We start from the raw sequence: 27,816 nt of genomic DNA, 5'->3' as shown, positions 1-27,816 counted from the left end.
TCTTGAAAAACTTATGGTTGTTATTTCCAGCCGTCTTTTTTTTTTTTTAAATCCTTTATCATACACTGACTTTCTTAATGGGCCCTTCCATCAGATAAAGTGCTTTTCTATCACACATCTCTGGCTTAGTCCAGAACATTTGGTATTGCTTTTTATAAATGATAACAAGGGAGAGAGAGAGAACAGTCACCATAGGAGTCTAACAATTTTAGAAACATCCCAGGGGTAATTGGCCTGTTCACGGGATCCATGAGCTCTTTGTTTAGATTCTCAACATTTGGATTCTTGCCCTTTCAATAGAATTTTTAAAAATTACTCTAACACCAGTGCTGTTGAGTATATCTGTGTCACCCCTCTGCAGCAAACAGGAAGGGGCATTAGGCATAGATCTGTAATTGTCACAGGTGTCCTGTGTGTGTATGCACAAAAGTTTAATTCGTGTGGTTATGGTCAGAGACTAAAATATAAGCGCTCTTGTAATGTGAGATCAGTGTACATGTTCATTTATCTCTTACCTAAAGAACTTTAGTGTGGTGGTTTTGTTATGTTCTAGCCTATCGTGGGGCATTTGGGAAAATGTACTGAAATATAGTGGGGTGGATTAAAGGAGAGGGCAAATAAGTCAGAGATGAAGACTAATTAAATTAGGTCGTGTTGTAAAAAGAGCACAGGACTGACAAATCTCTGTTTAGTTCTGGCCCAGTCACTTAATTATGTGACCATTGGAGCCTTTCTCATCTGAAAACAAACACCTGCCGAGCCGTGTGAGACCTAAATGAAGTACAGATTATTTCCGAGGTGTGCGTGGCCCAAGCGTGAGGACTCTGTGGTGGCCATAGACCACCGTGGTAAATATTTACACCGTATGGTTAATCACGTCCTCGTGGACTGGAGGTTTTCAGTTCACGTACAAACACTCACGAGGAGATGCCCAGACTCTACCGCTTCAGGATCGTTCTTTGGACATCCAAGGTTGGGAATCCATTCCCCCCACTCTGCTGTTGGTTTTAATGCAGATTCTTTTCCTTATCACCAGCAAGTAAATTTCACCTGAAATACGGCAAGTGCCCAAGGATAAACCATTGGACAAATGACATGAAGGGCCTACCTAGAGCCAGTGAGGTGCAATGCCTTCAAAATGCTGAAGGAAAATGCTTTCCAAACGAGAGTGCTAAGCTCGGGCAAGTTACTAATGGAGTGTGAGGGTAAAACAAAGACACAGGTCTTGAAAAATTTACCACCCACATACCCTTTCGCAGGAAGGCATGTGAAGGACATGCTACCCCAGATTGAGGAAGTCAGCCGAGAAAGGGGAAGATAAGGGATCCAGGAAACAGGAGACCCAGCAGAGTGGTGGAGGGGGTCTCCAGAACAATGGGGAAAGGAGACCTCAGGAAGACGGCTGCCTAGCAGGCAGGCAGGGAGACAACTGCTCCAGACTGCTAAGGGCTAGAAGCCACAGGAAAAGTAGGAAAATCAGGACATGAGGATACAAGCAAATTGTGGATGAAAAGTCATCACAATTTACTCTGCGTCCCAGCTCTGAATACCACCAGTAGTCTGAACTATCAACCTGATCTAAGTTACAGTGGAATTACATGAGGAAGATGGGGGATGGGAAGTGTGCTGTCCACTTGGGGGGGTGGGGACGGGCTGGGGGGCTGGACAGGGCCCTACATTCTTATTTTTCATGTGGGGAGCCGGTTAGCAGATAAGCTTTCACCCGGGAAGTCCAACGTGTGGCAATGTGATTATGTTACTGAGAACTAATCAGGCAACTAAACCTGAAGAGTCACTTAAGAGTTAAAATTTGTGCTCAGGGGAAGAAATCTAAAGCCATTCCTATGCCTGACTCTTTAGATGGAGCCTGCTTTTTCTCTGTGGAAGCTCGTGGAGTTACTGTCTGTCCCTGGAGCTCTGTAGTTTTCCAGTGTTCTTTAGTGTGGTAGGCATGTGGTCTGTAAATTCATGCCCTACGTGTGGGGACATTTTCTTAAACGATTACATTAATTATGTCCCCCCTCCATTCTCTTGCTCTTTCTGGACCTCCCATGGTCCAGACACTGCATCTACTGGGTTGTGCCTCTTGCTCTTAGTTACTGTGTGTCTTTGTCCTTTACGTTTTTTTATGTCTCTTTTCCAGTTTTGCCAGCGAGGGTTTCATGTCTATTACCAGGTTTTAATTTTCAGGAGCTCTCTTTTGTTCTAATTTTTTTTTTTTTTTTTAGTATATAAGAACCAGTTCTGCTTAATAGATACAGTATTTAACCTTGCTTTGTGTTCATTTTAATTTTTCTCTTTCATATTAGAGGTTTTGCTCACACGTCTGGTTATTCTTGCTGGGTGTTCGTGTCTAAGGGGAGGTACTTGAGCTTCTGGTTTTCCAAGAAATATCGGCAGCCGCCTAAATCTGAATCTCTTTCATAATCTTCCCAACACATGCAGATAAGGAGAACCGAGTAAGTCACCTAGAACGCATGCCCGAAGCATAACCGTGAGACACAGAAGTTCAACCTGCAGGAAAGCAGAGAACTAAGCCTCCGAGGCCAGCATCAGGACCCACGTGAAGGCAGAGTCAGGTGGAAGCTATAAGATAAAGGGACCAGGGAAACAGGGGCCTGGTGGTGGCAGTACACAGCGGGGGGCGGGTGGGGGGGAGGCAGGGACCCCACCACAAGTGATGGAAATACAGTCTCCGACTGACGATGGCTGACTCAACGATTTGTCAACTTTACAGTGGTGCAAAAGCAATATGCACTCAGTAGAAACTGTACTTGGAATTTTGAGTTCGGATCTTTTACCAGGCCACGGATCGCGTGGTACATACTCGCTCGTGATGCTGGGTGACGGCAGTGGCCTCAGCTCCGAGGCAGGCACGTGACCACGAGGGTCAACAACCGACCCACTTCCCACCGTTCTGTGCCCCAACCGCCACTCTTGCTTTTCACTTCCAGTGCAGTATCCAGGCGATTACATGAGCTGTGCATCACTTTATTATTAAACAGGCTATGTGTTAGATGACTTTGCCCAACTGTAGGCCAACCTCCGTGTTCTGAGCACGCTCAAGGTCAGCTGGGCTGAGCTGTGATGTTCAGTAGGTTAGTGTATTAAGGGCATCTTCAGCTTACCATGGGTTCATTCAGTTGTAAGTCGAGGAAGATCTGTTTTGATAAATCTGACCCTGGTTCAGCAGAGCACGGACCACTGGGTCATCGAGGAAGAAGTTTGAAAGTTCACGAGATTGAAGGTGGCTGTTTGGGGAAGGTACCATTTCTGGGAGAAGGGGTAGAGGTCTCCTGGAGACTTGATGGTAAAGTGCAAGAAGGAAGCAAGGGTCTCACAGGGATGGAAAATATCACAGAATCAGAAGAGAACAACCCCTCCCAGCTCAAAATAAAAGTGTTCTCTCGGGGGAATACTGCATTTCCCTGTACCAACAGAACACTAGTGAATCAACTCCAGTAAGCCACGCAAACCCCTCCTCTCTGCCTGGATAGAACCAACTGTTTCTGCAAGTCAAGAAAAGAATGCCTTTCAAAATGAGCAGAAAAAGGAAGACAACATCTATAAACACTGCCATTAGAAAACAAAATGAGAATCGTTTACAGCTGATGAAAAGTCTCCCCTCAACGAAAAGGCAGAAGAGAACTGCAACAAGAACTACCCTGAATCAAATACCCTTAAACAGGACTTTGCAGAAATTAAACTTAACACTGGAACTTAAAAACTCAAAATATCAGGGACACCTGGGTGGCTCAGTTGGTTAAGCGTCTGCCTTTGGCTCAGGTCATGATCCCAGGGTCCTGGGATCGAGCCCCACGGGCTCCCTGCTCAGTGGGGAGTCTGCTTCTCCCTCTGCCCTCCCCCTGCTGCATGTGCACACGCCCACACTCACTCCCTCTCTCTTTCAAATAAAATCTTTAAGAAACCTTTCCAAATGTCAGAACAAAAATGAAACAAAAAGAAAACCTTCAGCAAGCTGTAAAAAATTTAAAAAGACAAAATTATCTCAAGATTAAATTACAGGGTGGCCAAGGAAGAATAGATTTCGACTGAAAATACAGTGAAGGGCATTGGAAAAAAGTAGAAAAGCAGCCAAGAGTCCATAACCAAAGTTAAAAGAGAAAGTAGAGTGGGTACACACGAGTGTGTATGCATTGAGGGGTGCTCACATGGTGAAATGATCATGGACAGTCGGCCAGTACACAACATGGAGGACTCACAGACATGCTAAGAAGATGGACTCCAACCTCCCCTTGTGGATCCTGTGGAGGTGGCTATTGAATATCTGGTGTTAAGAGTGGAACTGAACAAGTGTGGGTGGGTCCATCTTCATAAATGCATTACTGGGGCGCCTGGGTGGCTCAGTCGGTTAAGCGTCTGCCTTTGGCTCAGGTCATGATCCCAGGGTCCTGGGATTGAGTCCCACGTCAGGCTCCCTGCTCAGTGGGAAGCCTGCTTCTCCTTTCTCTCTCCGTCAGCCAGTCAGGTGCCCCTCTATTGAATTATTTTAAATGTATACAAATGCATAAAAGAACCCTATGAGGAATCTAATGTAAAAAAATATAAATACCCTCCCGTTTCTTTCATATAGATGCAGATTTTCGTATATTTAGTTTGCAAGGAATGCGTATAACCTGGAATGATTTGGGTCTTAAGAGTGTTCTAGCTTGAAAATACACAACCTTGGATTCTTCAGAGAAGTACGGAGAAGGGGGCGCCTGGGTGGCTCAGTTGGTTAAGCGACTGCCTTCGGCTCAGGTCATGATCCTGGAGTCCCAGGATCGAGTCCCGCGCATCGGGCTCCCTGCTCGGCAGGGAGTCTGCTTCTCCCTCTGACCCTCCCCCCTCTCCTGCTCTCTCTCAAATAAATAAATAAAACTTTAAAAAAAAAAAAAAAGATGAAGAGTCGGCATTTACAGGGTTATTATTGAGAAAGCACATAAAAATGGAACTTGAAAATGCCTAGCCATTTCATTCACTTAACACCAAGAATCTAAGAGGCTCCTCTTTGTTCTGTTAGACAAATTCTGATGTAGGGGCAAGGGACAGTATTTGTGTCCTAGGAAGCCTTCAGACTAATGTAGGCGAATGAGAGCGAAGTGCGTTGTCTCAGACATACTCAAAGGAAGAGCACTATAATTTCAGAAATAGTAGGAAAGTATAGGTGTTGCCTTGTCTGGAAGGCTTCCTGTTATGAACTGCCCGGTTTTGCCCTATGTGTGGGTTACTGGTTTGCTTTCTTGCAGACAACTGTGAAGTCAGCGTGTTGAGTGAGAGGTGAAATGAAAACAAGGCTAGGGAGGTTAGGGTGCCCTGTACATCAGTCCTTGTTTGTTTGAACAAGCACACATTCTTGGCCTGCTGTGTCTCTTCGCGCAGGACTTGAGATCATAACCTATCCTTTCCTTTCTACGAATCAGAACTGGCAATTATTGTTCCAGTTGTTGGCAAGTTTCTCGTCCATTTGCTTTGGGCTCGGCTTCGTTTTTTTCCTCCCGAGAAGTTTAACTTACCAAGAGCGCCCCCTGGTGTTCGGTAAACAAGAGGGTAAATCTTTTGGCAAGTTGGGCTCCAGTAGGGAAGGGAGCCAACAGCCGCTTGTTTCTGTATTACAGTGCACAACATTGTAATTAATAATTAATAATGATCTGGCTCCAGATTCACCCAAGACCAGTCTTTTCATTTCAAAAGATATGTGATGATGAGTATGTATCCTATAACCTTCTGGTGGAATGTTAGAAAAAACAAGAAACCCCAGCGCTAAATCTCCACATGGCGTCCTTTTAACTCCCAAGGCAATTTAATCTGTAATAATAATTGTCATATTAGAGTTTCACTTCAGTGGTGCATATGCTTCTAGTCAACAACTACAACAAATTGCTAAAAAAGCGAGACACAGGGTAACAGGAAACCAGTGGCCCTCAGTAAGAATGAACAAACTACGAAGAGCTCACCTTTGTTATGAGCAGCCTGATGAGAGGTCCTGCATGTACCCAGGTGCAGGATCCCAGGGAGGCACTAAATTTGCATGAAGATACAGTTAGCTGTTTCACTTTGACAGTGAAATTTACTTAAAAATCCTGTAAGCTTTGCGGGGTGCCTGGATGGCCCAGTGTGACACTTGGTTTCCGCTCAGGTCATAATCTCAGGGTCGTGCCCTGTGTCTGGCTCCGCGCTCAGCACAGTCTGCTTGAGATTCTCTCTCCCTCTGCCCATCCCACTCGTGCTCTCTTGCTCTCTCAAATAAATAAATCTTTAAAAACAAAATCCGGTAGCACTGGCTGTTAACATGCAACTAATGAATCGTTGGAACACTACATCAAAAACTAATGATGGACTGTATGTTGGCTAACTGAACATAATAATAAAAAATAAATCCTGTAGGGGCCCCTGGGTGGCTCAGTCGGCTCAGCGTCTGCCTTCGGCTCAGGTCATGATCACAGGGTCCTGGGATCGAGCCCCGCATCCAGCTCCCTGCTCAGCGGGGAGCCTGCTTCTCCCTCTCCCTGTCTGCCACTCCCCCTGCTTGTGCTCACTCACTGTCAAGTAAATAAAATGTTTTAAAAAAAAAATCCTGTAAGCTTTGAAAAAAACAAGCTCAGTGCTTTAGGACATGGGACAATATGAGTGTTTTGTTGTATTTTCCACTTTAGATACACATTTATGTAGTCTAAAAAGCAAGACAGAACTTTCCAAATTTAAAATTAGGTGATAGTGGATAGCCCTGACTTGAGTTTTTATAAAGTTTACTACCCTTCTCCCCCACCCCATCTCTCCAGAATGAAGGGTGATAGGATTTAAAGGTTGACCCAGATACACCAGCTGTTACTAGGGCAGGGCGTGGACTTTAATGGTAAAAAACTAAACCAACAAAACAGAAAACAATTTCTCTGATGTAAGTGACTCAGAGTTGGGGGTAGCAGAATTCTTTTGGTGCAAGTTTTCTCAAAAGCTTTAACATGAAGTGAAGGCTATATAATTCCAAATTTAAAATTAACTTCCCTTTTCTTGCCTCCTAACATGTCATCATCCCTTAAAACTGACCAACTCAAGGGGCGCCCGGGTGGTTCATTCGGTTAAGCGACTGACTTGATTTCCAGCTTGGGTCATGATCTCAGGGTTGTGAGAGGTCATGTTCTCAGCGCAGAGCCTGCTGAAGATTCTCTCCCTTTCTCTGCCCCTCCCCCGCCAAAGAAACAACTGACCAACTCTTCATTTTACCACCTAGCTCTTTCTCAACCCACCCTCTCTCCAGCCCTGCCACTGCCCTTCTTCCTCCCATTAATGTTGCCCCCAGAGAATCCATCAAAACACTTCTCAAATGTTCTTGACTGGCTTACAAACCTTTCGAACCCCTCTCCCCACCCGCCCCTCCCCTCCAGAGCACCGCCTCCACCTGAATCAACAGGTGTGTCACCAGGGACCACACAAACCAAACATAAAGTGGACATAACACCACCCTCAAAATTCCACCTAGCTAGATCTGTCTGCAGTCCTTCTGCCATTTTACCCCTCACATCTTACCCTCTGTTCATTTGGAATGGCTTAGTTCCCCCAGTAGAATGTGCTGGTCTAGCTCCAACACCTTTCTTGTGCTCCCTCATTCTGCAAGGCCCTTTCCATCCTTTCTTACCAGGCTACCCTGACTCACCCTAGAAGATCCAGCTTGGAAGGTGTTTCCTCCAGGACACATCCCCTGATGTCCTGGCTGTGCTGATCGTCCTGAAGTCCCCACAGCTCCCAGCAGAAACCAGTCAAGTGCACTTCCTGTGTTCAAATTAATCTGTTCTTGTCTCACTACCCAACTAGGCTGTTTTTAAAAAGCCTGAGGACATGGACTGTCTTATTTACTTCTTTGCCCCAGAACCTCATACAATTTTGGCTCAAAAACTGTTTACCTGCACATAATTTGCTAAATTGAATTAAGAGAAAATGATCCTCTGTGAAAGTATATAATTGCATATATTCAACATAATACACATTTTAAGTCATTTATCTATAAATATTTATTAAAATACCATTTTTCAACTTCATACTTAAGAAATATCAAAACTTGTAAACACTCAACCAGATGAGCCAACGAAAAGGACTGATAACAGTGTGAAGACAGTTGAACAATTGGAACTCTCCTACATCGCCGCCAGTATTTACTAAAGTCAAACCTGCAAACACCCTGTGCCCCGGCACCTCCAGTCCTGGGTATATGCCCAACGGCAATGAGTAAGAATATTCTCAGCAGCATTACTCATAAGAGCCAGCCTCAGATTGGGACTAATTCCCACGTCCGGTAATACTAGAATGCTCGGATAAACTGGCATATTCAGACAGACGCTGCAGAGCAATGAAACAGAAGGAACTTCTAACGTGGCAACGAGGGCAGGGCTTTATGAAGTTCAAAGACAAGCTCAAGCAACCCCTGGGGACGAGATGTAAACAGTGGTTACGTTTGGAGGCGGTGGCTGGGGCCCGTGAAGAGGCACCCATGCGGCCGCCTCCTGCGGGAGCCGCAACGTTCCCTCCCTGACCTGGGCAGCCACCGCCCAGGAGAGCACGATGTCCAAGTCCAAGTTCACAAGTCCAAGTTCACACTTCAGAGCTGGCCCCTCAGGTGTGTGGGTCATGTTGCAACAAAGGTCAGAAAAAAGAAAACTTGTGAACTAAACTCTTGGAAAAAAGCCAACATGCTAGAGGTAACAGGCATGAGAAAGTAAACTTAGGATAAAAGGACCTTTGTCTCTTTGCTGTAACATGGAAAGGGATGTTTTCAAAAAGAATTATACTTTTTAAAATGTCCTTTTTATTATAACGGTTACAACTTTGGCTTAAGGTTCGTGATACTGTTTCCAGATAATGTTCCACTGTTAACATAAACTAGGCAACTCGGTGATGTTACTTAGGCCAGTTACTCAAGCACTTGACCCACTCATTTGGCTACATTGTGAGAAAACTGCTCAACTCTGGCTTACGGGATTGCAGGAGTAATAGTCTAAAATTTTTATTTCAAACTATATTCCTTCTGTACTTTAACCTAAAACCTGCTGCCACCTTTTTAGTGATGACAGAAAATAAAATTCTTTAAAATACAGAAAATGCATTTCCTCCTAAGATTAAAAAAAGAAACCAAAAAACCAAAAACGGTGAATACCCTAAAACAACTGATACACTTTGTCCTCCAGATTGTATTTTTGGTCGATGTGTCTTGACGTTCTGAATATTAACTTCAGTTCTGGGACTGAGTTTTAATATTAATAAATATTCAGTTTAGCCAAAAACCTGGCAGGATTCCTCACTGAATATTTTGAGGGAAGTATATAAATAAAAAGATTAAATACCTTTAATCAAATACCTTTAAGAGCAAGAGAGAACAACAGTATCTAAAAATTATACATGTAAACACGCAGAATGAACTCTGGGCTACAGGATACGCAAGGCAAGAGTGGAAATATAGCCCTTTTCAACACAGAATATTTTCCACTACAATCTCATATATGTATATATCAAACAAAACTAGATCATTAACCTACAAATCTTAGTATTACTTTCACCGAACTTCCGGAGTGGCCGACCCCCTATTCGTGGGGTAATACAGGTGGCGTGTGACACCATTTGTTTTTCCAAGACTTTTTCAACTTTCGACTTCGATGCTATCCCCTGCGAGGCACAAGTCCAAGTGCTCATTAATCTGAGACTCCACAACCTCATTCTGACAGACGGGACAAACAACCATTCTGGCTGAGCTGCTGGGGTTCGGAGTCGCAGCTGTAGGATGGGGACTCCACTTTGGAGCATTTCCACCACTTTGTACTTGCTCTTTCTTGATAAAATAACTGTCAACAACAGTCTTGTCTTCTAGCCTGGGTCGTTTACTTGGGAATGTCTCTTCAGGCCCACTCACATCCTGGGGTGCAGTCACAGACGTTGATTGCGGTGCTTTTAAAGAATTTCTCAGGGGTTTCTTCGAAGAGGTGACCCTTCTTTGAGAACCAGAAGAGACTGAGTTTTTAGCGATGTCACCAGCTGCTAGGCTTTTCGTTGGAGATCCGTTCACACTTCGGAAGGCCTTCTGACTGGCAACTGAGACTCTAGGAAAGTAGTTGCTTAAGACATTTTGGTGACTGGTAGTGAGAACAGGGGACACTAGAGGAGTTTTTTTACTCGAACCATTCTGTTCCAATTTCACCTCAATTTTAGAATTAGGTCTGAGAGCTTTCGCTGAATGGTCTTGACTTAAAAGATCTTGGGTTTTATTAATAGCATATGGAGTGACAAACTTCCCAGATGAAGGCGAATTGCTCGTTTCTCCGAGAACATATCCTTTCCCGCTGAAAGGGATTAACAGTTGGGTCTCACCTCTGTTGAGTTTCTCTGCAAAAGAAGCAAAGGTTTTCTTGACTCAAAATTAATACAGCAACAAATGTTAAGCTAATGACCTATTAATGGGAGAACGACGATCTGCAGCGGTCAGGGGGCTCTGGGATGGAGAGGACACAAAGGATAAAAAACATCTTCTCCCATTCAGATAAGGAGTTCTATCATCCAAACACTACCAGCAGAGGAACTTTTACCTTGAAAATCACTTAGCATTCTTTTTTTTTAAAGATTTTATTTATTTATTTATCTGACAGAGAGAGCGAGCGAGAGCAGGAACACAAGCAGGGGAAGAGGGGAAGGGAGAAGCACACTCCCTGCCGAGCAAGGAGCCCGACGTGGGGCTCGATCCCAGGACCCTGGGATCATGACCTGAGCCGAAGGCAGACGCTTAACTGACTGAGCCACCCAGGTGCCCTGAAAATCACTTAGCATTCTTGAAGTTTAGTTCCAGAGGGAGAAGTCTGCTCCCACATTCTTACCTTTTCTCCTACTCCCACAGAATGAGGACATATAATCTCTCCATGTAAATTCTTCTCTAGCTTCTCCACTCACTGAACATTTTGGATTTGGGAAGAGTAGCTTATTATGTTTCTGGATCCAACCAACAAATTCCCAAGGGAAGAAGCATTAACTTTAGTGACCTGGTTCCCTCTTCAAAAGGCAGTTACTCTGAACTTCATAGGAAAGGGATAAATCTTGAAGATGAAGTACCAGCACATACATGTCATATCCTTTTCCCATTCTTCTCCAATGGAAATACATACATCAACAGCAGAAGTCACTCGGCTAGAATCCAACTGATAGGAAGGGCTGGGGTCAGGACTAATTCCGGGCATTGTTATTTGCATTACTGTTTTTATTGTGACAATCATTTTGCCTTCTGTTTCCCAATGACTCATCACGTCAAGACAGGGAAAGGGACTTTACCCGCCAGTATCATCCGTGGAAACTATTTCTACTTTAACTCACATCTACCTCGAGCGGAGTACATTTTTCTACCATCACTTCATAAACGGGGATTTTTTTCCTAAGGCCACGCTTACAGGTACCTCTAGGAGAAAGAATCCTCCTCACGCCCGTCCTAGCAGCCGTGCTCCAGAGGCCAGCTCTGGCTTCACGTGGTGAGCCGCGGTCCCAGCCAAGGGGGAAGCAGGGACAGCAAGCTACCTTCATCTCCTGGGGCTGTTGGCGGCGTCCCCAGCACTGCCTTTCCTCTGCCCTTTCTGGAGTAGTTCTCTGGCTCCCTGACTTTGATGTAAGTGCCGCCGCAGGTCTTCTGGTGCTCGGCCCACCAGCAGTCGTGAGCAGAGGGCGCCCGGTTGGTGGCGCGCTTGACGTAGCCGTAGTAGGGCCTCCTGTCCCTGCACGGGCCGCTGCAACGCCACCAGTGTCGCCGGTACTCGTCCACCTCGTCGTGGAAAGTGTGGCACACCTGGGCGGGAGAGAGCGCTCAGCGTTAAGAAAACGGGTCGGCGGCCTTCCGCCGTTGGAACCCTCCGGTTTCTGAGGGCTCCCTGCGGTGGCGCTTCGGGCAGGACAGCCACTAGACTTGGCTTCCGTGCAAAAGCTCCTTTTAATGGGCTAGCAGCAGCTAACCCTTCATGAACTGTCTAAAGCCAGACAGATGGGAGCTTAGAAGACCAAAAAAAATTTTTAACCCATAAAAGCCCCTATCAATGCTAAAACCTTTAGAAACCAAATTTTAAAATAATCAAAAATTATGATAAAGACACAGTTTCATATAATGCCCAACTGTTTCCCCTGCTCAACTGATACTTTCCCCCACAGGTCACACTCCCAAGGGGTCCTGGACGATCTCCTATAAATGCCCCACTCCACCTACACAAGCCTCTTGCCTGATGCAGCCTCTGCGACACCCACTCCACATTCTCGAAGCTCTTTGCTCGTGTCTGTACTGAGCCTTACGGGGCATCATTTTATCTGCTTAAGGCGAAAAGCTCCCCAGATTTCAACTGTTTTCATCTCTGTGTCCCTAGCAGCTAATACAGGCTCCAGCACAGTGAAGGTGCTCAGTCAGTATTTGCTGCCCGACTTAATGAAAAGCTTCATTCATTGATTCAAAGAAAATTCTCTGCAAATGGGCTTTGCAGTCCTTACACAGGATCCTTTAGTTGCACCCTCTAGAAGAACCCTACTGACAGATGAAAGCGGTCTGGATGAGAGGAAAGTTAGCCCTCCCACCTTGGTGGCCCTGAGGATAGCAGGGCACCACTGAAAAACCGATAATCCTAAATAACTCCTCGTACCTTTTTCTTCTGTCTTCTCGTAGAACATTACTACTGTACAAGATAAGGAGCATCCATAGGTGAGATTTTTTTTTTTTTCTTTTTAACCAAAGACCTTTAACTTTCTAACAATTTCCCCAAGGGAAAGAATGTAACGCCTTCTACAACTCTACAGCTAAGTTTTATACTGGCTCTCCATCCTAAGCAAAACACCTCTCTGACTTGCCAAGCATGCCAACAGTACATGTTATGTTCGGTGCACAAGACCCTGGAGGGTGGGGGTTTGGGGACAAAGAGCTACGGAACACCTGCCTTCTCCCTTATGTTGAGAATTCTTCACTTAATTCACTGGCCAAACAGCCAGGGCACTGGATCTGTTTTGCTTCAAATTCCTGTAACTCCTACAGCCTGGGATGTGACTTCTTTAACGACGTCGTCACTAAAATAAAACTGTGCAACTGGATGCCCTGTGGAGTTTGTTATAACAGGATGTAACCTGTAAAAGCAAGGGGTGTCCACTCGGTAAAACCTCTCCTAAATGAAAACACACAGACGTGCAAGATAAAAGAATATATCCTCTTCCAACTGAACAATAGGAAGTATACCAGGACTTTGCTTAAAGTGAAAACGCTAATGAGGAAACTAAAAGCCTTTTGTACCAGCAACTCCACAATTCTTTTGTTAATGCAGGCCACTTTCTTATGTTGAAGTAACTCTGTTTGATAATACATGAGCTCTCTGGAAAATTAAAGCCAACAGCTAGAAAAAAATATACAGAAAGTGAGCACTTTCCATTTTCCACCACACTGGCCTTTACTGCCTTTTAAAGGCAGGAAATAATCTTTGCAGGAACGAATATTCTATTTAGTTCAATCCAATGCAATACCCATTAAGCCCTAGTGGGGGTGCTGCATCACACGTCTTATACAACGATGTGCAAAGCTAAGAGCTGCCCTGTGTGCAGAGGTGGGAAAGTAGAATAAAATACTGTAAAAGGTCAAAGAGCTGCTGAGGACATTCAAAGGACGGAGTAGTCCTGGCCCGCCACAAAGACGCAGGGCATGTGACAGAGCACAGAGGAAGTGGCGCATGTGAGGGAGAGGATGTGTGAGGAGTGGCACGGGGGCTGCAAAGTTCCCTCAGAAGCCAGACAAGCTGGGGGCTGTGAGAGGCAGGAGAAAAGGAACAGTACGGTCACCTAATAAAATGAATCCGTGATAATAAAAACACCTAGTATTTTAACTTGTACTCAAACCGGGCTACAATGTTTTGTGTGTATTTTCTCCTTTAATCCTCAAGGACCCGCAGGTAAGTATCCTTACTGCCCTCACTGCCTCCTCCTGCGTGAGGCCCCACCGTTCGCCATCCGTGGAGCCAGCATCGGAACCCCGGCATCAGACTGCTGGGTTTTTTGACCCCAGGCTCTGCTTCCTACGGTATCACGCAGAAATATGAATCCAGGAAGACTTCTGGTGATGGCAACGACCCATGAAATGGCAGCACATTCAGGAACAATTGAAGGAGGAGACGATCACAAGGACAGGAAGCTAAGGGACAGTTGTAATGACCCAGAGGTAGTGCAGGCCTGCAGCCACTTCTGCATCCAGTGTCGCCCTAGCTATGCTCAGAGGCCTTGGGGGACTGCGGTGAGGCCCAGCCCGAGACGAGCCAGTCAGCATCTCCTCGCCCGTCTTACCACTCACTGTGGAAAATCCTCAGAGACAGTATTTATTCCTACCTGTTGTCTATTTTTAGTTAAATCCCAAGGTTTACTGAATAAACTACTAAAAATCATAAATGTTATACTTGTTTAATATTTAGTAAACTAATTACTTAAATTAGTAAATGTTATATTTATTTATTATTTAAATCATATACCGTTATATTGGCTCCAGTCAGGCGATTGATGCGATGCATATGTTTACAAAACTCTGGGCCGTGCCCCTCCCGGTCTTTATCATTATTAGTGACAAATAAATAGGCATGTATCATTTCATGCAAGAGGGTCTGAAACAGAAAACAAATTAATTTGTTAGGGTGCTTTTGAAAATAAAAATGCATTTTCTTACTCTACCTGGGGGTCTTAACTTTGTTTGGATCACAGGCTCCTTTCAGAAACTGACAGAAGTCATGAACTGTCTTTCTAGAAAAATTACGTACACATACATTCACAAAACTTTGCATATATGCTCCAAAGCTCTGCAAATCCCAGGTTAAGAACTCTGTGTTCCAAGAAAAGCCTTTTTAACTCTTCATCAAAACCCAAAAGGAAAGATCAATGAACTCAACCACATAAAAACTTTAAAATTCTGGGGCGCCTGGGTGGCTCAGATGGTTAAGCGTCTGCCTTCGGCTCAGGTCATGATCTCAGGGTCCTGGGATCGAGTCCCGCATCGGGCTCCCTGCTCCTTGGGAGCCTGCTTCTCCCTCTGCCTCTCTCTCTCTGTCTCTAATGAATAAATAAATAAAATCTTTAAAAAAAAAAACTTCAAAATTCTGTGTGGGGGAGAAAACACAGTGACTGAAAAGACCAATTCAGAATGATATACGTGCAATGCATCTCTCAGGCTACTAATTCTTTTTTTTTTAAAGATTTTATTTATTTATTTGAGAGAGAGAGTGAGAGAGAGAAAGAGCACAAGAGGGGGGAGCGGGAGAGGGAGAAGCAGACTCCCTGCCGAGCAGGGAGCCCGATGCGGGACTCGATCCAGGGACTCCAGGATCATGACCTGAGCCGAAGGCAGTCGCTTAACCAACTGAGCCACCCGGGCGCCCTCAGGCTACTAATTCTTAAAACATGAAGAGCTACGGAAGTCAACACAAGATGACCAATAACCCAATTTTTCAGTGGGCCAAGGTCATAGATGGGTTCACAGAAAAAGAGATATAAAGTCTCTGTCAAAGCTATAGAAACCAAATTTTAAAATGATAAAAAATTAGGATAAAGCATAAACATGAAAAAAAATGTGCACTTCATTTATAAAAACAAATACAAACTAATGCTACACCAGTAGGCCACTCCTGCTTATCTAGAGTAGTAAAACTCCTGAAGTTTGACACAATTAGTAAAGCTAAGGAAAAAAACATTCCCATCTATCTCTGATGGGACTGAAAAATGGTACACACCCTCACAGAGGAGAATTTGGTAACATCTCACAAAATTACAAATGCATTTATCCTCTGACCCAGCAATCCCGAGACTAATAAGAAAGGTCATGTGTACCAGGTATTTTCATTGTGGCACTGTTTATAAGGTTAACACTGGAAGTAAGTGTTTAGCAATAGGGGCCTGGCTGAAGGAACTAGGGAAAATCCACATCACAGAATTCTATACAGACTTAAAGAATGAAAAAGATCTCTATGAAATCATTTGGAGAAACCTACAGGGTATACTGTTTAAATGGAAAGGACAAAGTACAGAAGAACGTACACAGTATTTTGTATAAGTATGTTAGGTGATTGGGAGAGGGAATAAGAATGGACATAAATATCTGCAAAACAGGGGCACCTGGGTGGCACAGCTGGTTAAGCATCTGACTCTTGGTTTCAGCTCAGGTCACGATCTCAGGGTTGTGAGACTGAGCCCCGTATCTGGCTCCACACTCAGCACAGAGTCTGCCTGAGGTCCTGTCTCCCTCTCCCTCACCCCTCCCGGAGGCTCATGTTCGCTCACTCTCTCAAATAAATAAATCTTTAAAAAAAATATTTGCAAAACAGAAAAATGAAACAAAAAAGAAACTAATAACAACAGTATCCTACAGTAGTCAGGAAGTTCAGCATAGAGAGGGATGGGGTAGGACAACATTTCTGTGTATATAGCTTTCTATAGTTTTGGGATTTTTGAATCATGTAAAATTTCGAAACAAACAAGAAAACCTACTGCTCTAGTGAATAGCATTTGATGGTAAATCCTGTGATTGGCCCAAATTTCATCTGAATTTACATAAATCTTCTTTGAATTAAAACAACAGCCTACTGCTCATTTCCACACCAAGGATGCAGAAGTGTAGGTGCAAAATTCACGAAAGTATTTAAGGCTGCTATTTAATAATGTATCCTAAAGAAATATGAATACATTTTTTTAAAAAGTGAAAGTCACAGGGCGCCTGGGTGGCTTCGTTGGTTAACCGTCTGCTTTCGGCTCAGGTCATGATCTCAGGGTCTTGGGATCGAGCCCTGTGTCCAGCTCTCTACTCAGCAGGGAGCCTGCTTCTCCCTCTCACTTGCCCTTTGTGCCCTCCCTCTCTCTCTTTCTCAAATAAATAAATAAAATCTTAAAAAATATATATGCTTAAAAAAAAGTGAAAGTCATAAAGGTCTTCAAGAGCAAACCTTGTTCATAATTTTTTTTACAAAGAATTTCCATCAGAAGAACTAGACTGCCATTAATGAACCACAGTCTTATCAAATTATGCTGAACAGAAAAATGGGTGAATCAAACATTTTAACTTGGTCATTACGAAAACATCCCTTTTAAAATTATCAACTCCGGGGGGCGCGTGGGCGGCTCAGTCGTTAGGCGTCTGCCTTCAGCTCAGGTCATGATCCCAGCGTCCTGGGATCAAGCCCCACATCCAGCTCCCTGCTCGGCAGGAAGCCTGCTTCTCCCTCTCCCCCTGCTTGTGTTCCCTCTCTCGCTGTGTCTCTCTCTGCCAAATAAATAAATAAAATATTTAAAAAAATAAAATAAAATCATATTATCAACTCCATCTCTGAAAATGAATTTAATCTCTTCAAGTAAATGCCACTTTTTTGGGACTCAAACTCAAAGGGCATTCTACATCTCAAATGTTTTCCAACATTCTGAAGTAATGATCAGTAACTATTCTTTTTTTTTTAAGATTTTATTTATTTATTTAAGACACACACACACACACACACACACACAGAGAGCACAAGCAGGGGGAGCTGCAGGCAGAGGGAGAGGGAAAAGAAGACTTCCTGCTGAGCAGGGAGCCTGATGCGAGGCCCGATCCCAGGACCCCGGGATCACGACCTGAGCTGAAGGCAGACGCTTAACCAACTGAGCCACCCAGGCGTCTTGATCAGTAACTATTCTTATAAAGGAGAAATAAATTTAGGTTCCTAATTTTGGATTCAATTTAAATACCTTGAAAATGGCACATGGCACCATACTAAACAATTTCTATTTTTATATATCTACCATTTTCCACACTTAGGCTAGATTCAAGGCTCTACTCAACACGGTCCCAAAACACCTCTACTTCCCAGCACTGTTCTCTGGCCAAAAGGAACTACTTCTGGTCCTCAATACACCCTAAGTTTCATGCCTCACTTTTGTTCACAGCATGCCCATTCCTTGTGCCAAGAGTAGTCTTCCTCTACCATCTCTACTTGTCAGAATCCAGTCTGTCCCATAAGGCGCACTTCCATGTTTTAATTAGCAGGAGTAACAATTATAAAGTGGTAGTAATGAGGCCAAATGGTACAGGGAATAGGACAAGAGCTTTAGAGCCAGGGAAACTAGAGCCTAAACCAAGGATTTGTTATTTATTATGCACAAGACCTTGGACAAGTTACAACGTGCTCCTCATCCCTAAAATGGGCATATCCTGATCTTGCAGGGCTATACACACTAGATTAACTACTAACTAGATTAACACTAATTAATCTAGTCCAAAATATGGCACACAATACATGCTCAATAAAGAGTGAGTGGTAGGAGTGGTGATGTCAGTAGTCACAAAATACATGTGCATGAAGCTTTTCTTCTTTGTCCTCAACCAAAGTCTTTTCCTTTTCTGAATCTTCTTCATTATAATTTAGGTCATACTCTATGTATAGACCAGAGTCACACTGTTCCTCCTTGGTCCTTCTTACCCCGATTTGATATTGTAACTTTCTGCCAACAGCAAATGCTCACTTGATAGCATTACCACACATTTCCCATTCTCTTCTCGCCCATTACCTTTAAAAAAAAATTGTTTGTGTGTTTAATCATTTACGTAATAAATATTCGTTAAGCAAATACTGTTCTAATTAGAGCTCCTCATAAGGTTGATTTGGTCAAAATTTTTTATGCTACTTTTTTTCCCTGCTAATTCATTGTGTTACCAAGAGACTTGTGTTAACATCTGCAACTATGATTGTGGATTTGCTTCTACTAATTTATGCTTCATGTAATTTAAAGTTACATTATTACTTTTAGGATCAAATCATGTTTTTATTTAATAGATTATTTTATCGTTCTAAAATGTTAACCTTTTTTTTTTTTTTAGTAAAACTTCTTCCCTTAAAATCTTTAGTCTGGGGGCGCCTGGGTGGCTCAGTCGTTAGGCGTCTGCCTTCGGCTCAGGTCATGATCCCAGGGTCCTGGGATCGAGCCCTGCATCGGGCTCCCTGCTCAGCGGGAAGCCTGCTTCTCCCTCTCCCACTCCCCCTGCTTGTGTTCCCTCTCTCGCTGTCTCTCTCTCTGTCAAATAAATAAAATCTTAAAAAAAAAAAAAAAAAATCTTTAGTCTGATACAACAGTTTTCTGTTATTGTTTGGATGATAATACTTTTTTCCAACCTTCTACATTTAATGCATGTATGTCATTATCTTAAGCACATCTCTTTTCATCTAGTATGTCATTTCATGTCTTTAATTAGTGCTTAGTCCATTTACATTTAATATAATTACTGATATTGTGTTTATGCTTTTTTTTTTTTTGCAGGGTTTTGTTCCTTTATTCCTTTTTTTTATTATTTCTGCTGTACCATTTTACACTTAGTAACCATTTACTTTTTTTCTAATTATTGGTAAAAAGCATGTAACATACAATTTACCATCTTATCTATTTTTAAGTGTACAGTTCTGGAATATGAAGTATATTCACATTGTTCTGAAACCCATTACCTTTCACTATCCTTAAAAACACCATCTTTCATATTTCCAAGCATGTTTTAACATATTTCCCATCTAATCTCTACCACCCTACCCTCTTTCATGCATACGTTTCAAGTGACGTAACTGGGGCAAGACCAGTCACACTGGGTGCATCTTGGGGAATTTCAGGCATCTTCTAGACTCAACTAACCATAATCTGGGAGCTCCCACTGCTCCATTTTGCTAGTGAAGCGTGCCCTTGCCCACGCTGGTGGTTATACCAGCTCAGGTAGATATTCTGGGAGGGCGGCACCATGGTGGCTAAACTATCAAAATTTGTGTGCCTCAGTAGGAAGATATGGGTCCTAATTTTTTCTCTGCTCCTAAATATGTAACTTCAACCAGTTACTTACCCTCTCTGAACCTTAACATCCTCATTTATAAAAAGGAGGACAACACACATTGTACAAAAACAGGGTTGTTGTGAAGATCAAATTAGATAATATACCTGAAAGCCTTTAGCTGTGAAGAACTATAAAAATATAAGGTAATCATTAACAGTTGCCCTGCAGTTAAAGTTTGCAATGACAAAAAACAAGTTTTCTTTTTTTTTTTTTACATTACAGGTTAACTCACAGCAGTCTAGATCAGTAATAAGCATTTTTAATTACTCAGCTAAGAATCAAGTTTATGCAAACAATACCTCTACGAGATCCTTTCTTGGTCTCAACTTTAAAAGAGGTTCACTGAGACGGATGGAACACATTCCACCCCTCCCTTCATAGCTGCATATCCCAGCACACCTGGAAAACAACCACCACAAAAGCATCATTCACCTAATATACACAAAAGAGAAATACAGATGAAAGAGTAAATCCTTATACATTCTTGGGCAGTTCACACTAGTGTACCTTCTTTGTTAGGAGATATTTGCATTTCACCCCAGTGAGAGAGATTCGTCAACAGTACTGCATCCCTTGCCCTAGCCAGGCAGGCTGCAGGAGTCCGAAGAGGACAATCCTGTTCTGCTGCTCCCAGCCTCCTCCCTACAAACTATAATCAGTTTGTGTTAACAGCCAGATCTCCATTAGCACATCTCTAAAACTGTAATCGAAGCCTTTATGAAGATTTGTTCTTTAAACACAGTTTCGTGTCATATCTTAATCTGTCTTACTTTAGGCTGTTTTGTATCCCTTCAAAAACAAGCACCGTGGCATACAACCCCATCTTAAACTCGTTAATTCCGTTCATGTGCAGGAACAAGTTATTTCAAACCGGGATTTCTCAACCTTAGTGTACATCCTTTTAGAGGCATCCCCGAAGATCCTTTGGGTCCAGAAATATGGAAACGTCAACCCCATGCCCCTTCTAACACCTGAGCTCACTAGTAAGTGGTGATATCTCAAGGAGCATAGAAGAGGACAACACACATCCTTGGGAGACTTCGCTGCCTCCTCGGCATTCTTTCTTAGGGGCTGACTGGTTGCTTCTCCCTCCTGGGTCAGAAATGTGTTAATTTTATTTTCAAATCAGAGGAGATCCAAAGACACATCCTTTTCTCTCACTGTGTCCTTTACAAATCAAACTGTTACCGGGACGGGACACACGGTTTCTTAAAGTTGCTCGAGCGGGAGAGAGACAGAGTAGGGAAGAGAGAGATACACCGAGAGGAGCTGCTGGTCCAAAACAAGACCCCCGCGTTTCACTCCTCCGGGCCCATCGGGGCGGAGAAAGAAGAGAAGCCCAGGGCCGGGGGCTGCAGGGAAGCTGCCAGCCGCCCTCGTTTCCCCAGCGGGGCTCGGGACTCACAGGGTCATTCGCATGCTCCACTTCACCTCGACGGCCTCCAGCTGGCCCCAGAAGAACCGATCGTTGAACTGCACAAACAGGGCCTGCAAATCCGGGGTTGGGTCCACCAACTCCCAGGACGCGTCCACCAGCGACAGGGGCGCCTGGGCCCGGTCGCGCTCCGAACCCTGCAAGTTCCACTCCTCCTGAAGCCGTAGTGCCAGCACCAGATCCTCATCCATTACGGCCGGGATCGCAGGCGGTGTCCGCCGGCGTTAAGCTGTCCCCACGTCTCCGAAGCTCCGAGGGCCTGGTAGAGCTCCTAGGAGATACCGGCTCTCGGGCTGCTCTCGGGCTGGTCTCGGGCTGCTCTCGGGCCGGCCCGCCGGTCTCGCGAGAACTCAGGAATAACCGGCTCTAGAACGAGAACTGAGTTTGCCCCAAACGCCGAAGCCAAGATTCTGGGGCTTAAAAAAGAGAATTCGGCATGACACCTCCTAGTGGGCTCAAAACGTGGGTTCCCAGGGCTTGGACTCCAGGGAGGTTTCAGGAAACTGGTTACCGCCTTACGCTTCGCCGCAAACTTCAAGCACCAACGTCACGCTCAGCCCATGCGCAGTACCCACGTCCCTCTGCCTCGCCCTCCACTCGCTTCCGCAATAGCGCCCCCGGCGCATGAGCCCTAGGCGGCGGGCGTTCCTGCGCAGGCGCGGTGTCTGCGCCCGGCCCCTGCGCAGGCGCGGTGTCTGAAGCTCAGACCCGGGCGCAGGCGTACTCGTCTCTCTTCCATCCTGCTTCCTCAGCCCTGGAGCTCGGCGGGGCTTGGGTGGGTCTCGACAGCGGCGGCACCGGCGGCGGCGATAGTGACAGTGACTGCGTGAGTCTCGGACGGAAATGGCGATGGCGATGTCGGACAGTGGGGCGACCCGCCTGCGGCGGCAGCTGGAGTCAGGGGGCTTTGAGGCGCGGCTGTACGTGAAGCAGCTCTCGCAGCAGTCGGACGGGGACCGGGACCTGCAGGAGCACCGGCAGCGCATCCAGGCGCTGGCGGAGGAGACGGCGCAGAACCTGAAGCGCAACGTCTACCAGAACTACCGGCAGTTCATAGAGACGGCTCGCGAGATCTCCTACCTGGAGAGCGAGATGTATCAGCTCAGCCATCTGCTGACCGAGCAGAAGAGCAGCCTGGAGAGCATCCCGCTTACCCTGCTGCCGGCTGCCGCCGCCGCTGGCGCTGCTGCGGCCTCCGGAGGGGAGGAAGGGGGAGGTGGCGCGGGGGGCCGAGACCACCTGCGGGGCCAGACTGGCTTTTTTCCCACTCCCGGGGGTGCCTCCCGCGACAGTTCGGGCCAGGGCGAGGAAGGGAAGCAGCGCACTCTTACCACCCTGCTCGAGAAGGTGGAAGGCTGCAGGCATCTGCTGGAGACGCCAGGGCAGTACCTGGTGTACAACGGGGACCTGGTGGAATACGAGGCTGACCACATGGCCCAACTGCAGCGGGTGCACGGCTTTCTCATGAACGACTGTTTGCTGGTGGCCACCTGGCTGCCACAGCGGCGGGGGATGTATCGCTACAACGCCCTCTATCCCCTGGATGGTTTGGCCGTGGTCAATGTCAAGGACAACCCGCCCATGAAGGACATGTTCAAGCTGCTAATGTTTCCCGAGAGCCGTATTTTTCAGGCGGAAAATGCTAAAATCAAACGAGAGTGGCTGGAAGTGCTGGAGGAAACCAAGAGGGCCCTCAGTGAAAAAAGACGAAGGGAGCAGGAGGAGGCCGCGGCCCCTCGAGGACCGCCCCAGGTGACTTCCAAGGCCAGTAACCCATTTGAGGAGGAAGACGACGACGAACCAGCTATTCCTGAGGTAGAAGAAGAGAAGGTGGATCTCTCAATGGAATGGATCCAGGAGTTGCCTGAAGACCTGGATGTCTGTATTGCCCAGAGGGACTTTGAAGGAGCCGTTGACCTGCTGGATAAGTTGAACCATTACCTGGAGGATAAGCCCAGTCCACCTCCTGTAAAAGAACTAAGGGCCAAAGTGGATGAGCGGGTCCGGCAGCTCACCGAGGTGCTCATGTTTGAGCTCTCCCCAGATCGTTCCCTGAGAGGTGGTCCCAAGGCTACTCGAAGGGCAGTTTCTCAACTAATCCGGCTTGGCCAGTGCACAAAGGCTTGTGAGCTGTTTTTGAGAAACAGGGCAGCAGCTGTGCACACTGCAATTCGTCAGCTTCGCATTGAAGGCGCCACCTTACTCTACATTCATAAGCTGTGCCATGTCTTCTTCACCAGCCTTCTTGAGACTGCCCGGGAATTTGAGACGGATTTCGCAGGCACTGACAGTGGCTGCTACTCTGCCTTTGTGGTCTGGGCGAGGTCGGCCATGGGCATGTTCGTGGATGCTTTTAGCAAGCAGGTGTTTGATAGTAAGGAGAGCCTCTCTACCGCGGCTGAGTGTGTGAAAGTGGCAAAGGAGCATTGTCAGCAACTGGGTGACATCGGACTCGACCTCACCTTCATCATCCATGCCCTTCTGGTGAAAGACATCCAAGGAGCCTTGCACAGTTACAAAGAAATCATCATCGAAGCCACTAAGCATCGCAACTCTGAGGAGATGTGGAGGAGGATGAACTTGATGACCCCAGAGGCCCTGGGCAAGCTCAAAGAGGAGATGAAGACTTGTGGGGTCCGAAACTTTGAGCAGTACACCGGGGATGACTGCTGGGTGAACCTGAGTTACACCGTGGTTGCCTTCACCAAACAGACCATGGGCTTCTTGGAAGAAGCCCTGAAGCTGTATTTCCCAGAGCTGCACATGGTACTTTTGGAGAGCCTGGTGGAAATCATTTTGGTTGCCGTGCAGCATGTGGATTACAGCCTTCGGTGTGAGCAGGATCCGGAGAAAAAGGCTTTTATCAGACAGAATGCATCCTTTCTCTATGAGACCGTCCTCCCTGTGGTGGAGAAAAGATTTGAAGAAGGTGTGGGGAAACCCGCCAAGCAACTCCAGGACCTGAGGAATGCATCCAGACTTATTCGTGTGAACCCTGAAAGTACAACGTCAGTGGTCTGATGCCCATGGCGCTGTGTCTATGTATGCGTATATATTGCTTATATATTATTTATATTTATATTATGTTGCATTAGCATATTCTTTATAGTTTTAAACACAGCTTAAAAATAAAAGACGCCCTCTCAAATAGAAATGCAGAATCAAAAGGAAAAAGAAAAAAAAGTTAAAATTAAGCCCAAATAACAGAACATTGGAATTATTAAAACATACACTTTCCTTTTAAATTATGCTCTCTAATGAATATATTGTCACACTACAGCATTTCAGGGTATCCTTTTGGGTCAAAACACACTTTCTTCCAGTCTATATTATGCAGCCCGGAGAAATCGTATCTATAAATACGTAGAGTTTAAGTATGTTGTGAGGTTTCCCAGTTCACTAAAATGTTAGGTCCTCTTAAAGAGTACAGTGCCATACAAAATACCCTTCTTCATACACTTCCCCAACTTAAAATGTGATTGAACAATTTCGGGAAAAGAAAGGAACTGAGAACATCGGTTTTAGGGTAAATTTCGGTCAAAAGAATTCCTTCTGCCAGTGGCTAATTTGTGGACTCAAATACTTGGGTCCTTATAGAATACAAGGGGACGCTTTCATAAAAACAGCTCAGCAAACATTGCCATTGTAATTTGAGTGGCTAATAATTTTCACTGCTAATTAGCGGCTTTCTAATACTTGATTTGGGAGCATTTATATGAATCTTAAGGACTGTGGTAAGTTTTCTTTCCACATATTCCTGAACTGTGTGAATTCCCAGCCGCAGTTTTTGTCCTTATCATACTAAAAAAATTACAATGATTAAAAGAAAACCACCCAAACAGGACAGACTGAGGAAGCTGGCAGCGGCCAGTGATTTTTAGCTGCCTTCCCCCACTTTCCCGATAAATTATATATAGTGGCTCAGACGGGAGAAAAGTTTTCATTGAAATATTTATTTAGATTTCAGGGAGGATCTAGGATGGGAAATCACATGCAAACCCTACAGTGTTCTCAAGTCTGACTGCTTTGGGCAGAGATTTGGTTTTGTTTTTTTGTAACAAAGTGGAGAACAAAAAGGCGAGACAATGTGCCCAAAGCCAAGGGATGAAAAGAACTTTGCTCACTCCCGACTCCTACTAAAATGCTACATCCTGCCTTTTTCTTGTTTTGTGTTTTCCTTTGTTCTTAAATATAATGCTTACTTCAGATTGTTCAGTAAAACAAAAATAGCTAAAGAAATTGGAGCTTCCCAAGATTTCTGAACTACTGCTTCTGTTGTACATGGATTACATGAGATTCCCCATCTTTGAGAGAAATTGTGCTAAGATCCATTTTTATCTCCAGCCTCTAGTTGTGATTCTTGTCCAAAAGTGCCATTTCTGATGCCGAGGACTTCCAAAGGTCATGTCTTTTATCTGAATTCAAATACTGGTATTAAGACTGGAAATTATGTAAAACCTAAAATGGCTTCCGAGAGTGGCTTAGGGTTTGTGAAGCTCCTTGACTCAGTTACTCACTGCCGGAGGAGCCCTTTTATTTATTTTTAGCTATGCATTTTAAAAGTTGAAAATTATCAAAGTTACAGATTTTCTTTGATTACTTTTTTCACATAAATTTAGGATTTTCTAGATAATAACCATAACTGGATATCTCAGCTGAGCAAAAACAGTTATAATTTGTCTTTTTTAAGATTACTGGAAACTTGAATTTGACAACAATGTTATGATTATTTTGTGCAACTTATGGTTTCTAAAATTATATTGTATAAAACACGTGTAAATATCTGATGCTGGGTCCATGGAATGATACTTCTGAAATCAAAACTTAAGGCATGAAGTTGTAAAAACTTAAGTGTGTGTACTCAGATATTTAAATGGTTGCTTCTTCATAGAACTGTGTGCTTTCTAAAACTGGAAGTACAGAATTTTCTTTGGGTAAAATTTGTGTGTTCCTTAAAGTTGTAGCTGAAGGAAGTCTGCTGGTGGTGATTCAGTTAGTGTGGGAAGTTGATCAAAGACCACCAGTATCATAATGTCTCTTCCCTCTAATTCTTGTTTCGTTAGACTCCAAAACAAGTCCTAAAAATTGAATGCAGTTAGAGTTTGTCCAAAAATATAGCACATATTGTAATATACCACTATAGAGTTGATTGCCTTTTCTTGTCTGCTTCAAACATAACACTGTCACTCGAGCTTGGAATCACAGACTTGATTGAACTAATTACTGTTGAAAAAAAGACACCCTGTGGAATTAAGTCTCTTTTTGATTAAAGCCTCATTTCACTTAAAGTGCTGAACACTTATTTTTGTTAAAAATACTACCTATAAATTATCGGCACTTGTATTTTGCAACTTGCTTACCTAGGATTGGGAATTTGGGACTTGACATGAGGTATAAAATCAGTATATGTACATTTTGCTTATTGATACGCTGTGATATGAGGGAATCTGAAATGTTTATCAAAATAAAGCTTAAAATTTTTCTTACACTGGATAAAATTGGTGTTACAGTGTTCTGTCTCTCTTTAATTAGGATTCAATATTCTTACGTTCTCGTTACAGAAATATTGGGGTTTTTTAAAAGATTTTACTTATTTGACAGAGAGCACACAAGCAGGGGGAGTGGCAGGCAGAAGGAGAGGGACAAGCAGACTCCCTACTGAGCATGGAGCCCCGAAGGCAGACGCTTCATCAACTCAGCCACCCAAGTGCCCCTGAAATACTGTTTTAAGAGCCTAGGTTGTTTTTTTTGTTTTGTCTTTCTCTATGGGGATGACAGGTAGGAAGCTGTTAGCTAATTTAAATATATGTTCTGCTTACTGTCAGAATTGTGATTAAATCAGATCTCAGTTTTTTTTTTTAGGACTACCTTGAATGGGAAATCTCAGATATACAAAATGAGTTTGCTCTAAAAAGTGGATTTTATACCATCTGCACATCCCTAAATGAAGAAAATATAATGGAGGCCATATGACCTAGGAACTAGGAGCATAAAAGACAAGGGTCTGTTTTTTAATACATATAGATCCTGAGGGAACTTTCACATATAATTGATTTAAAACTATTTATTGAAAAATAAAAGTATTGAATGCTATGCCTTACATTGACTACAATGTGGTGTGGGGTGGGGAGGACAAAATAAATTTGAGCATGCTTTCTCTGAAATTCTTAAGAATTGGAAAAATGGAGGGGCGCCTGGGTGGCTCAGTTGGTTAAGCGACTGCCTTCGGCTCAGGTCATGATCCTGGAGTCCTGGGATCGAGTCCCGCATCGGGCTCCCTGCTCGGCAGGGAGTCTGCTTCTCCCTCTGACCCTCCTCCCTCTCATGCTCTCTGTCTCTCATTCTCTCTGTCTCAAATAAATAAATTAAAAAAAAAAACTTTAAAAAAATAAAAAATAAAAAAGAATTGGAAAAATGGAGAATAAAAATTTGGAAAAACTAGGTTAGAGAGTAAATTAAATACACAATAGTGTGTTGCAAATTACATTAATTAAACAATTGCATGCAGACAGTGTGTTGTAAGAAAAAA

The 27,816-nt window shown here is 44.2% G+C and overlaps 2 protein-coding genes across 2 annotated transcripts; one reads left to right on the top strand and one right to left on the bottom strand.

The window, feature by feature from the left end:
• Positions 1 to 7,994: 7,994 nt before the first annotated feature.
• On the bottom strand, positions 7,995 to 21,891 carry SPRTN (SprT-like N-terminal domain). Its single transcript, XM_006751793.3, has 5 exons — positions 21,258 to 21,891; positions 20,152 to 20,251; positions 14,499 to 14,627; positions 11,542 to 11,806; positions 7,995 to 10,368 (listed from the first exon to the last, which is right to left on the bottom strand). Exons 1-5 carry the CDS (start codon positions 21,476 to 21,478, stop codon positions 9,629 to 9,631), a joined length of 1,455 nt encoding a protein of 484 aa, XP_006751856.1. The 5' UTR covers positions 21,479 to 21,891; the 3' UTR covers positions 7,995 to 9,628.
• Positions 21,892 to 22,009: 118 nt separating this feature from the next.
• Positions 22,010 to 26,785, top strand: EXOC8 (exocyst complex component 8). The gene has a single exon (XM_006751794.3). The coding sequence runs from the start codon at positions 22,131 to 22,133 to the stop codon at positions 24,306 to 24,308; it is 2,178 nt and encodes a 725-aa protein (XP_006751857.1). The 5' UTR covers positions 22,010 to 22,130; the 3' UTR covers positions 24,309 to 26,785.
• The last annotated feature ends 1,031 nt before the right edge of the window (positions 26,786 to 27,816 follow it).

This window comes from Leptonychotes weddellii, chromosome 6, assembly GCF_054177405.1.
Source record: "Leptonychotes weddellii isolate Sample4059 chromosome 6, ASM5417740v2, whole genome shotgun sequence".
NCBI classification, from domain to species: Eukaryota; Metazoa; Chordata; class Mammalia; order Carnivora; family Phocidae; genus Leptonychotes; species Leptonychotes weddellii.
Note: the sequence above shows the minus strand (reverse complement) of the source record. Positions and strands in the feature narration are given on the sequence as shown.

Bases quoted from the DNA above. Each gene is read 5' to 3' on its own strand.
- SPRTN (XM_006751793.3), bottom strand. From the start codon at position 21,478: ATGGATGAGGATCTGGTGCTGGCACTACGGCTTCAGGAGGAGTGGAAC. The intron at 20,252-21,257 runs GTGAGTCCCGAG...GTTGTTTTCCAG, and splicing joins TGGAGCATGCGAATGACCCT to GTGTGCTGGGATATGCAGCT. The intron at 11,807-14,498 runs GTATATGATTTA...TCTCCCGCCCAG, and splicing joins TGACTGGAGCCAATATAACG to GTGTGCCACACTTTCCACGA.
- EXOC8 (XM_006751794.3), top strand. From the start codon at position 22,131: ATGGCGATGGCGATGTCGGACAGTGGGGCGACCCGCCTGCGGCGGCAG.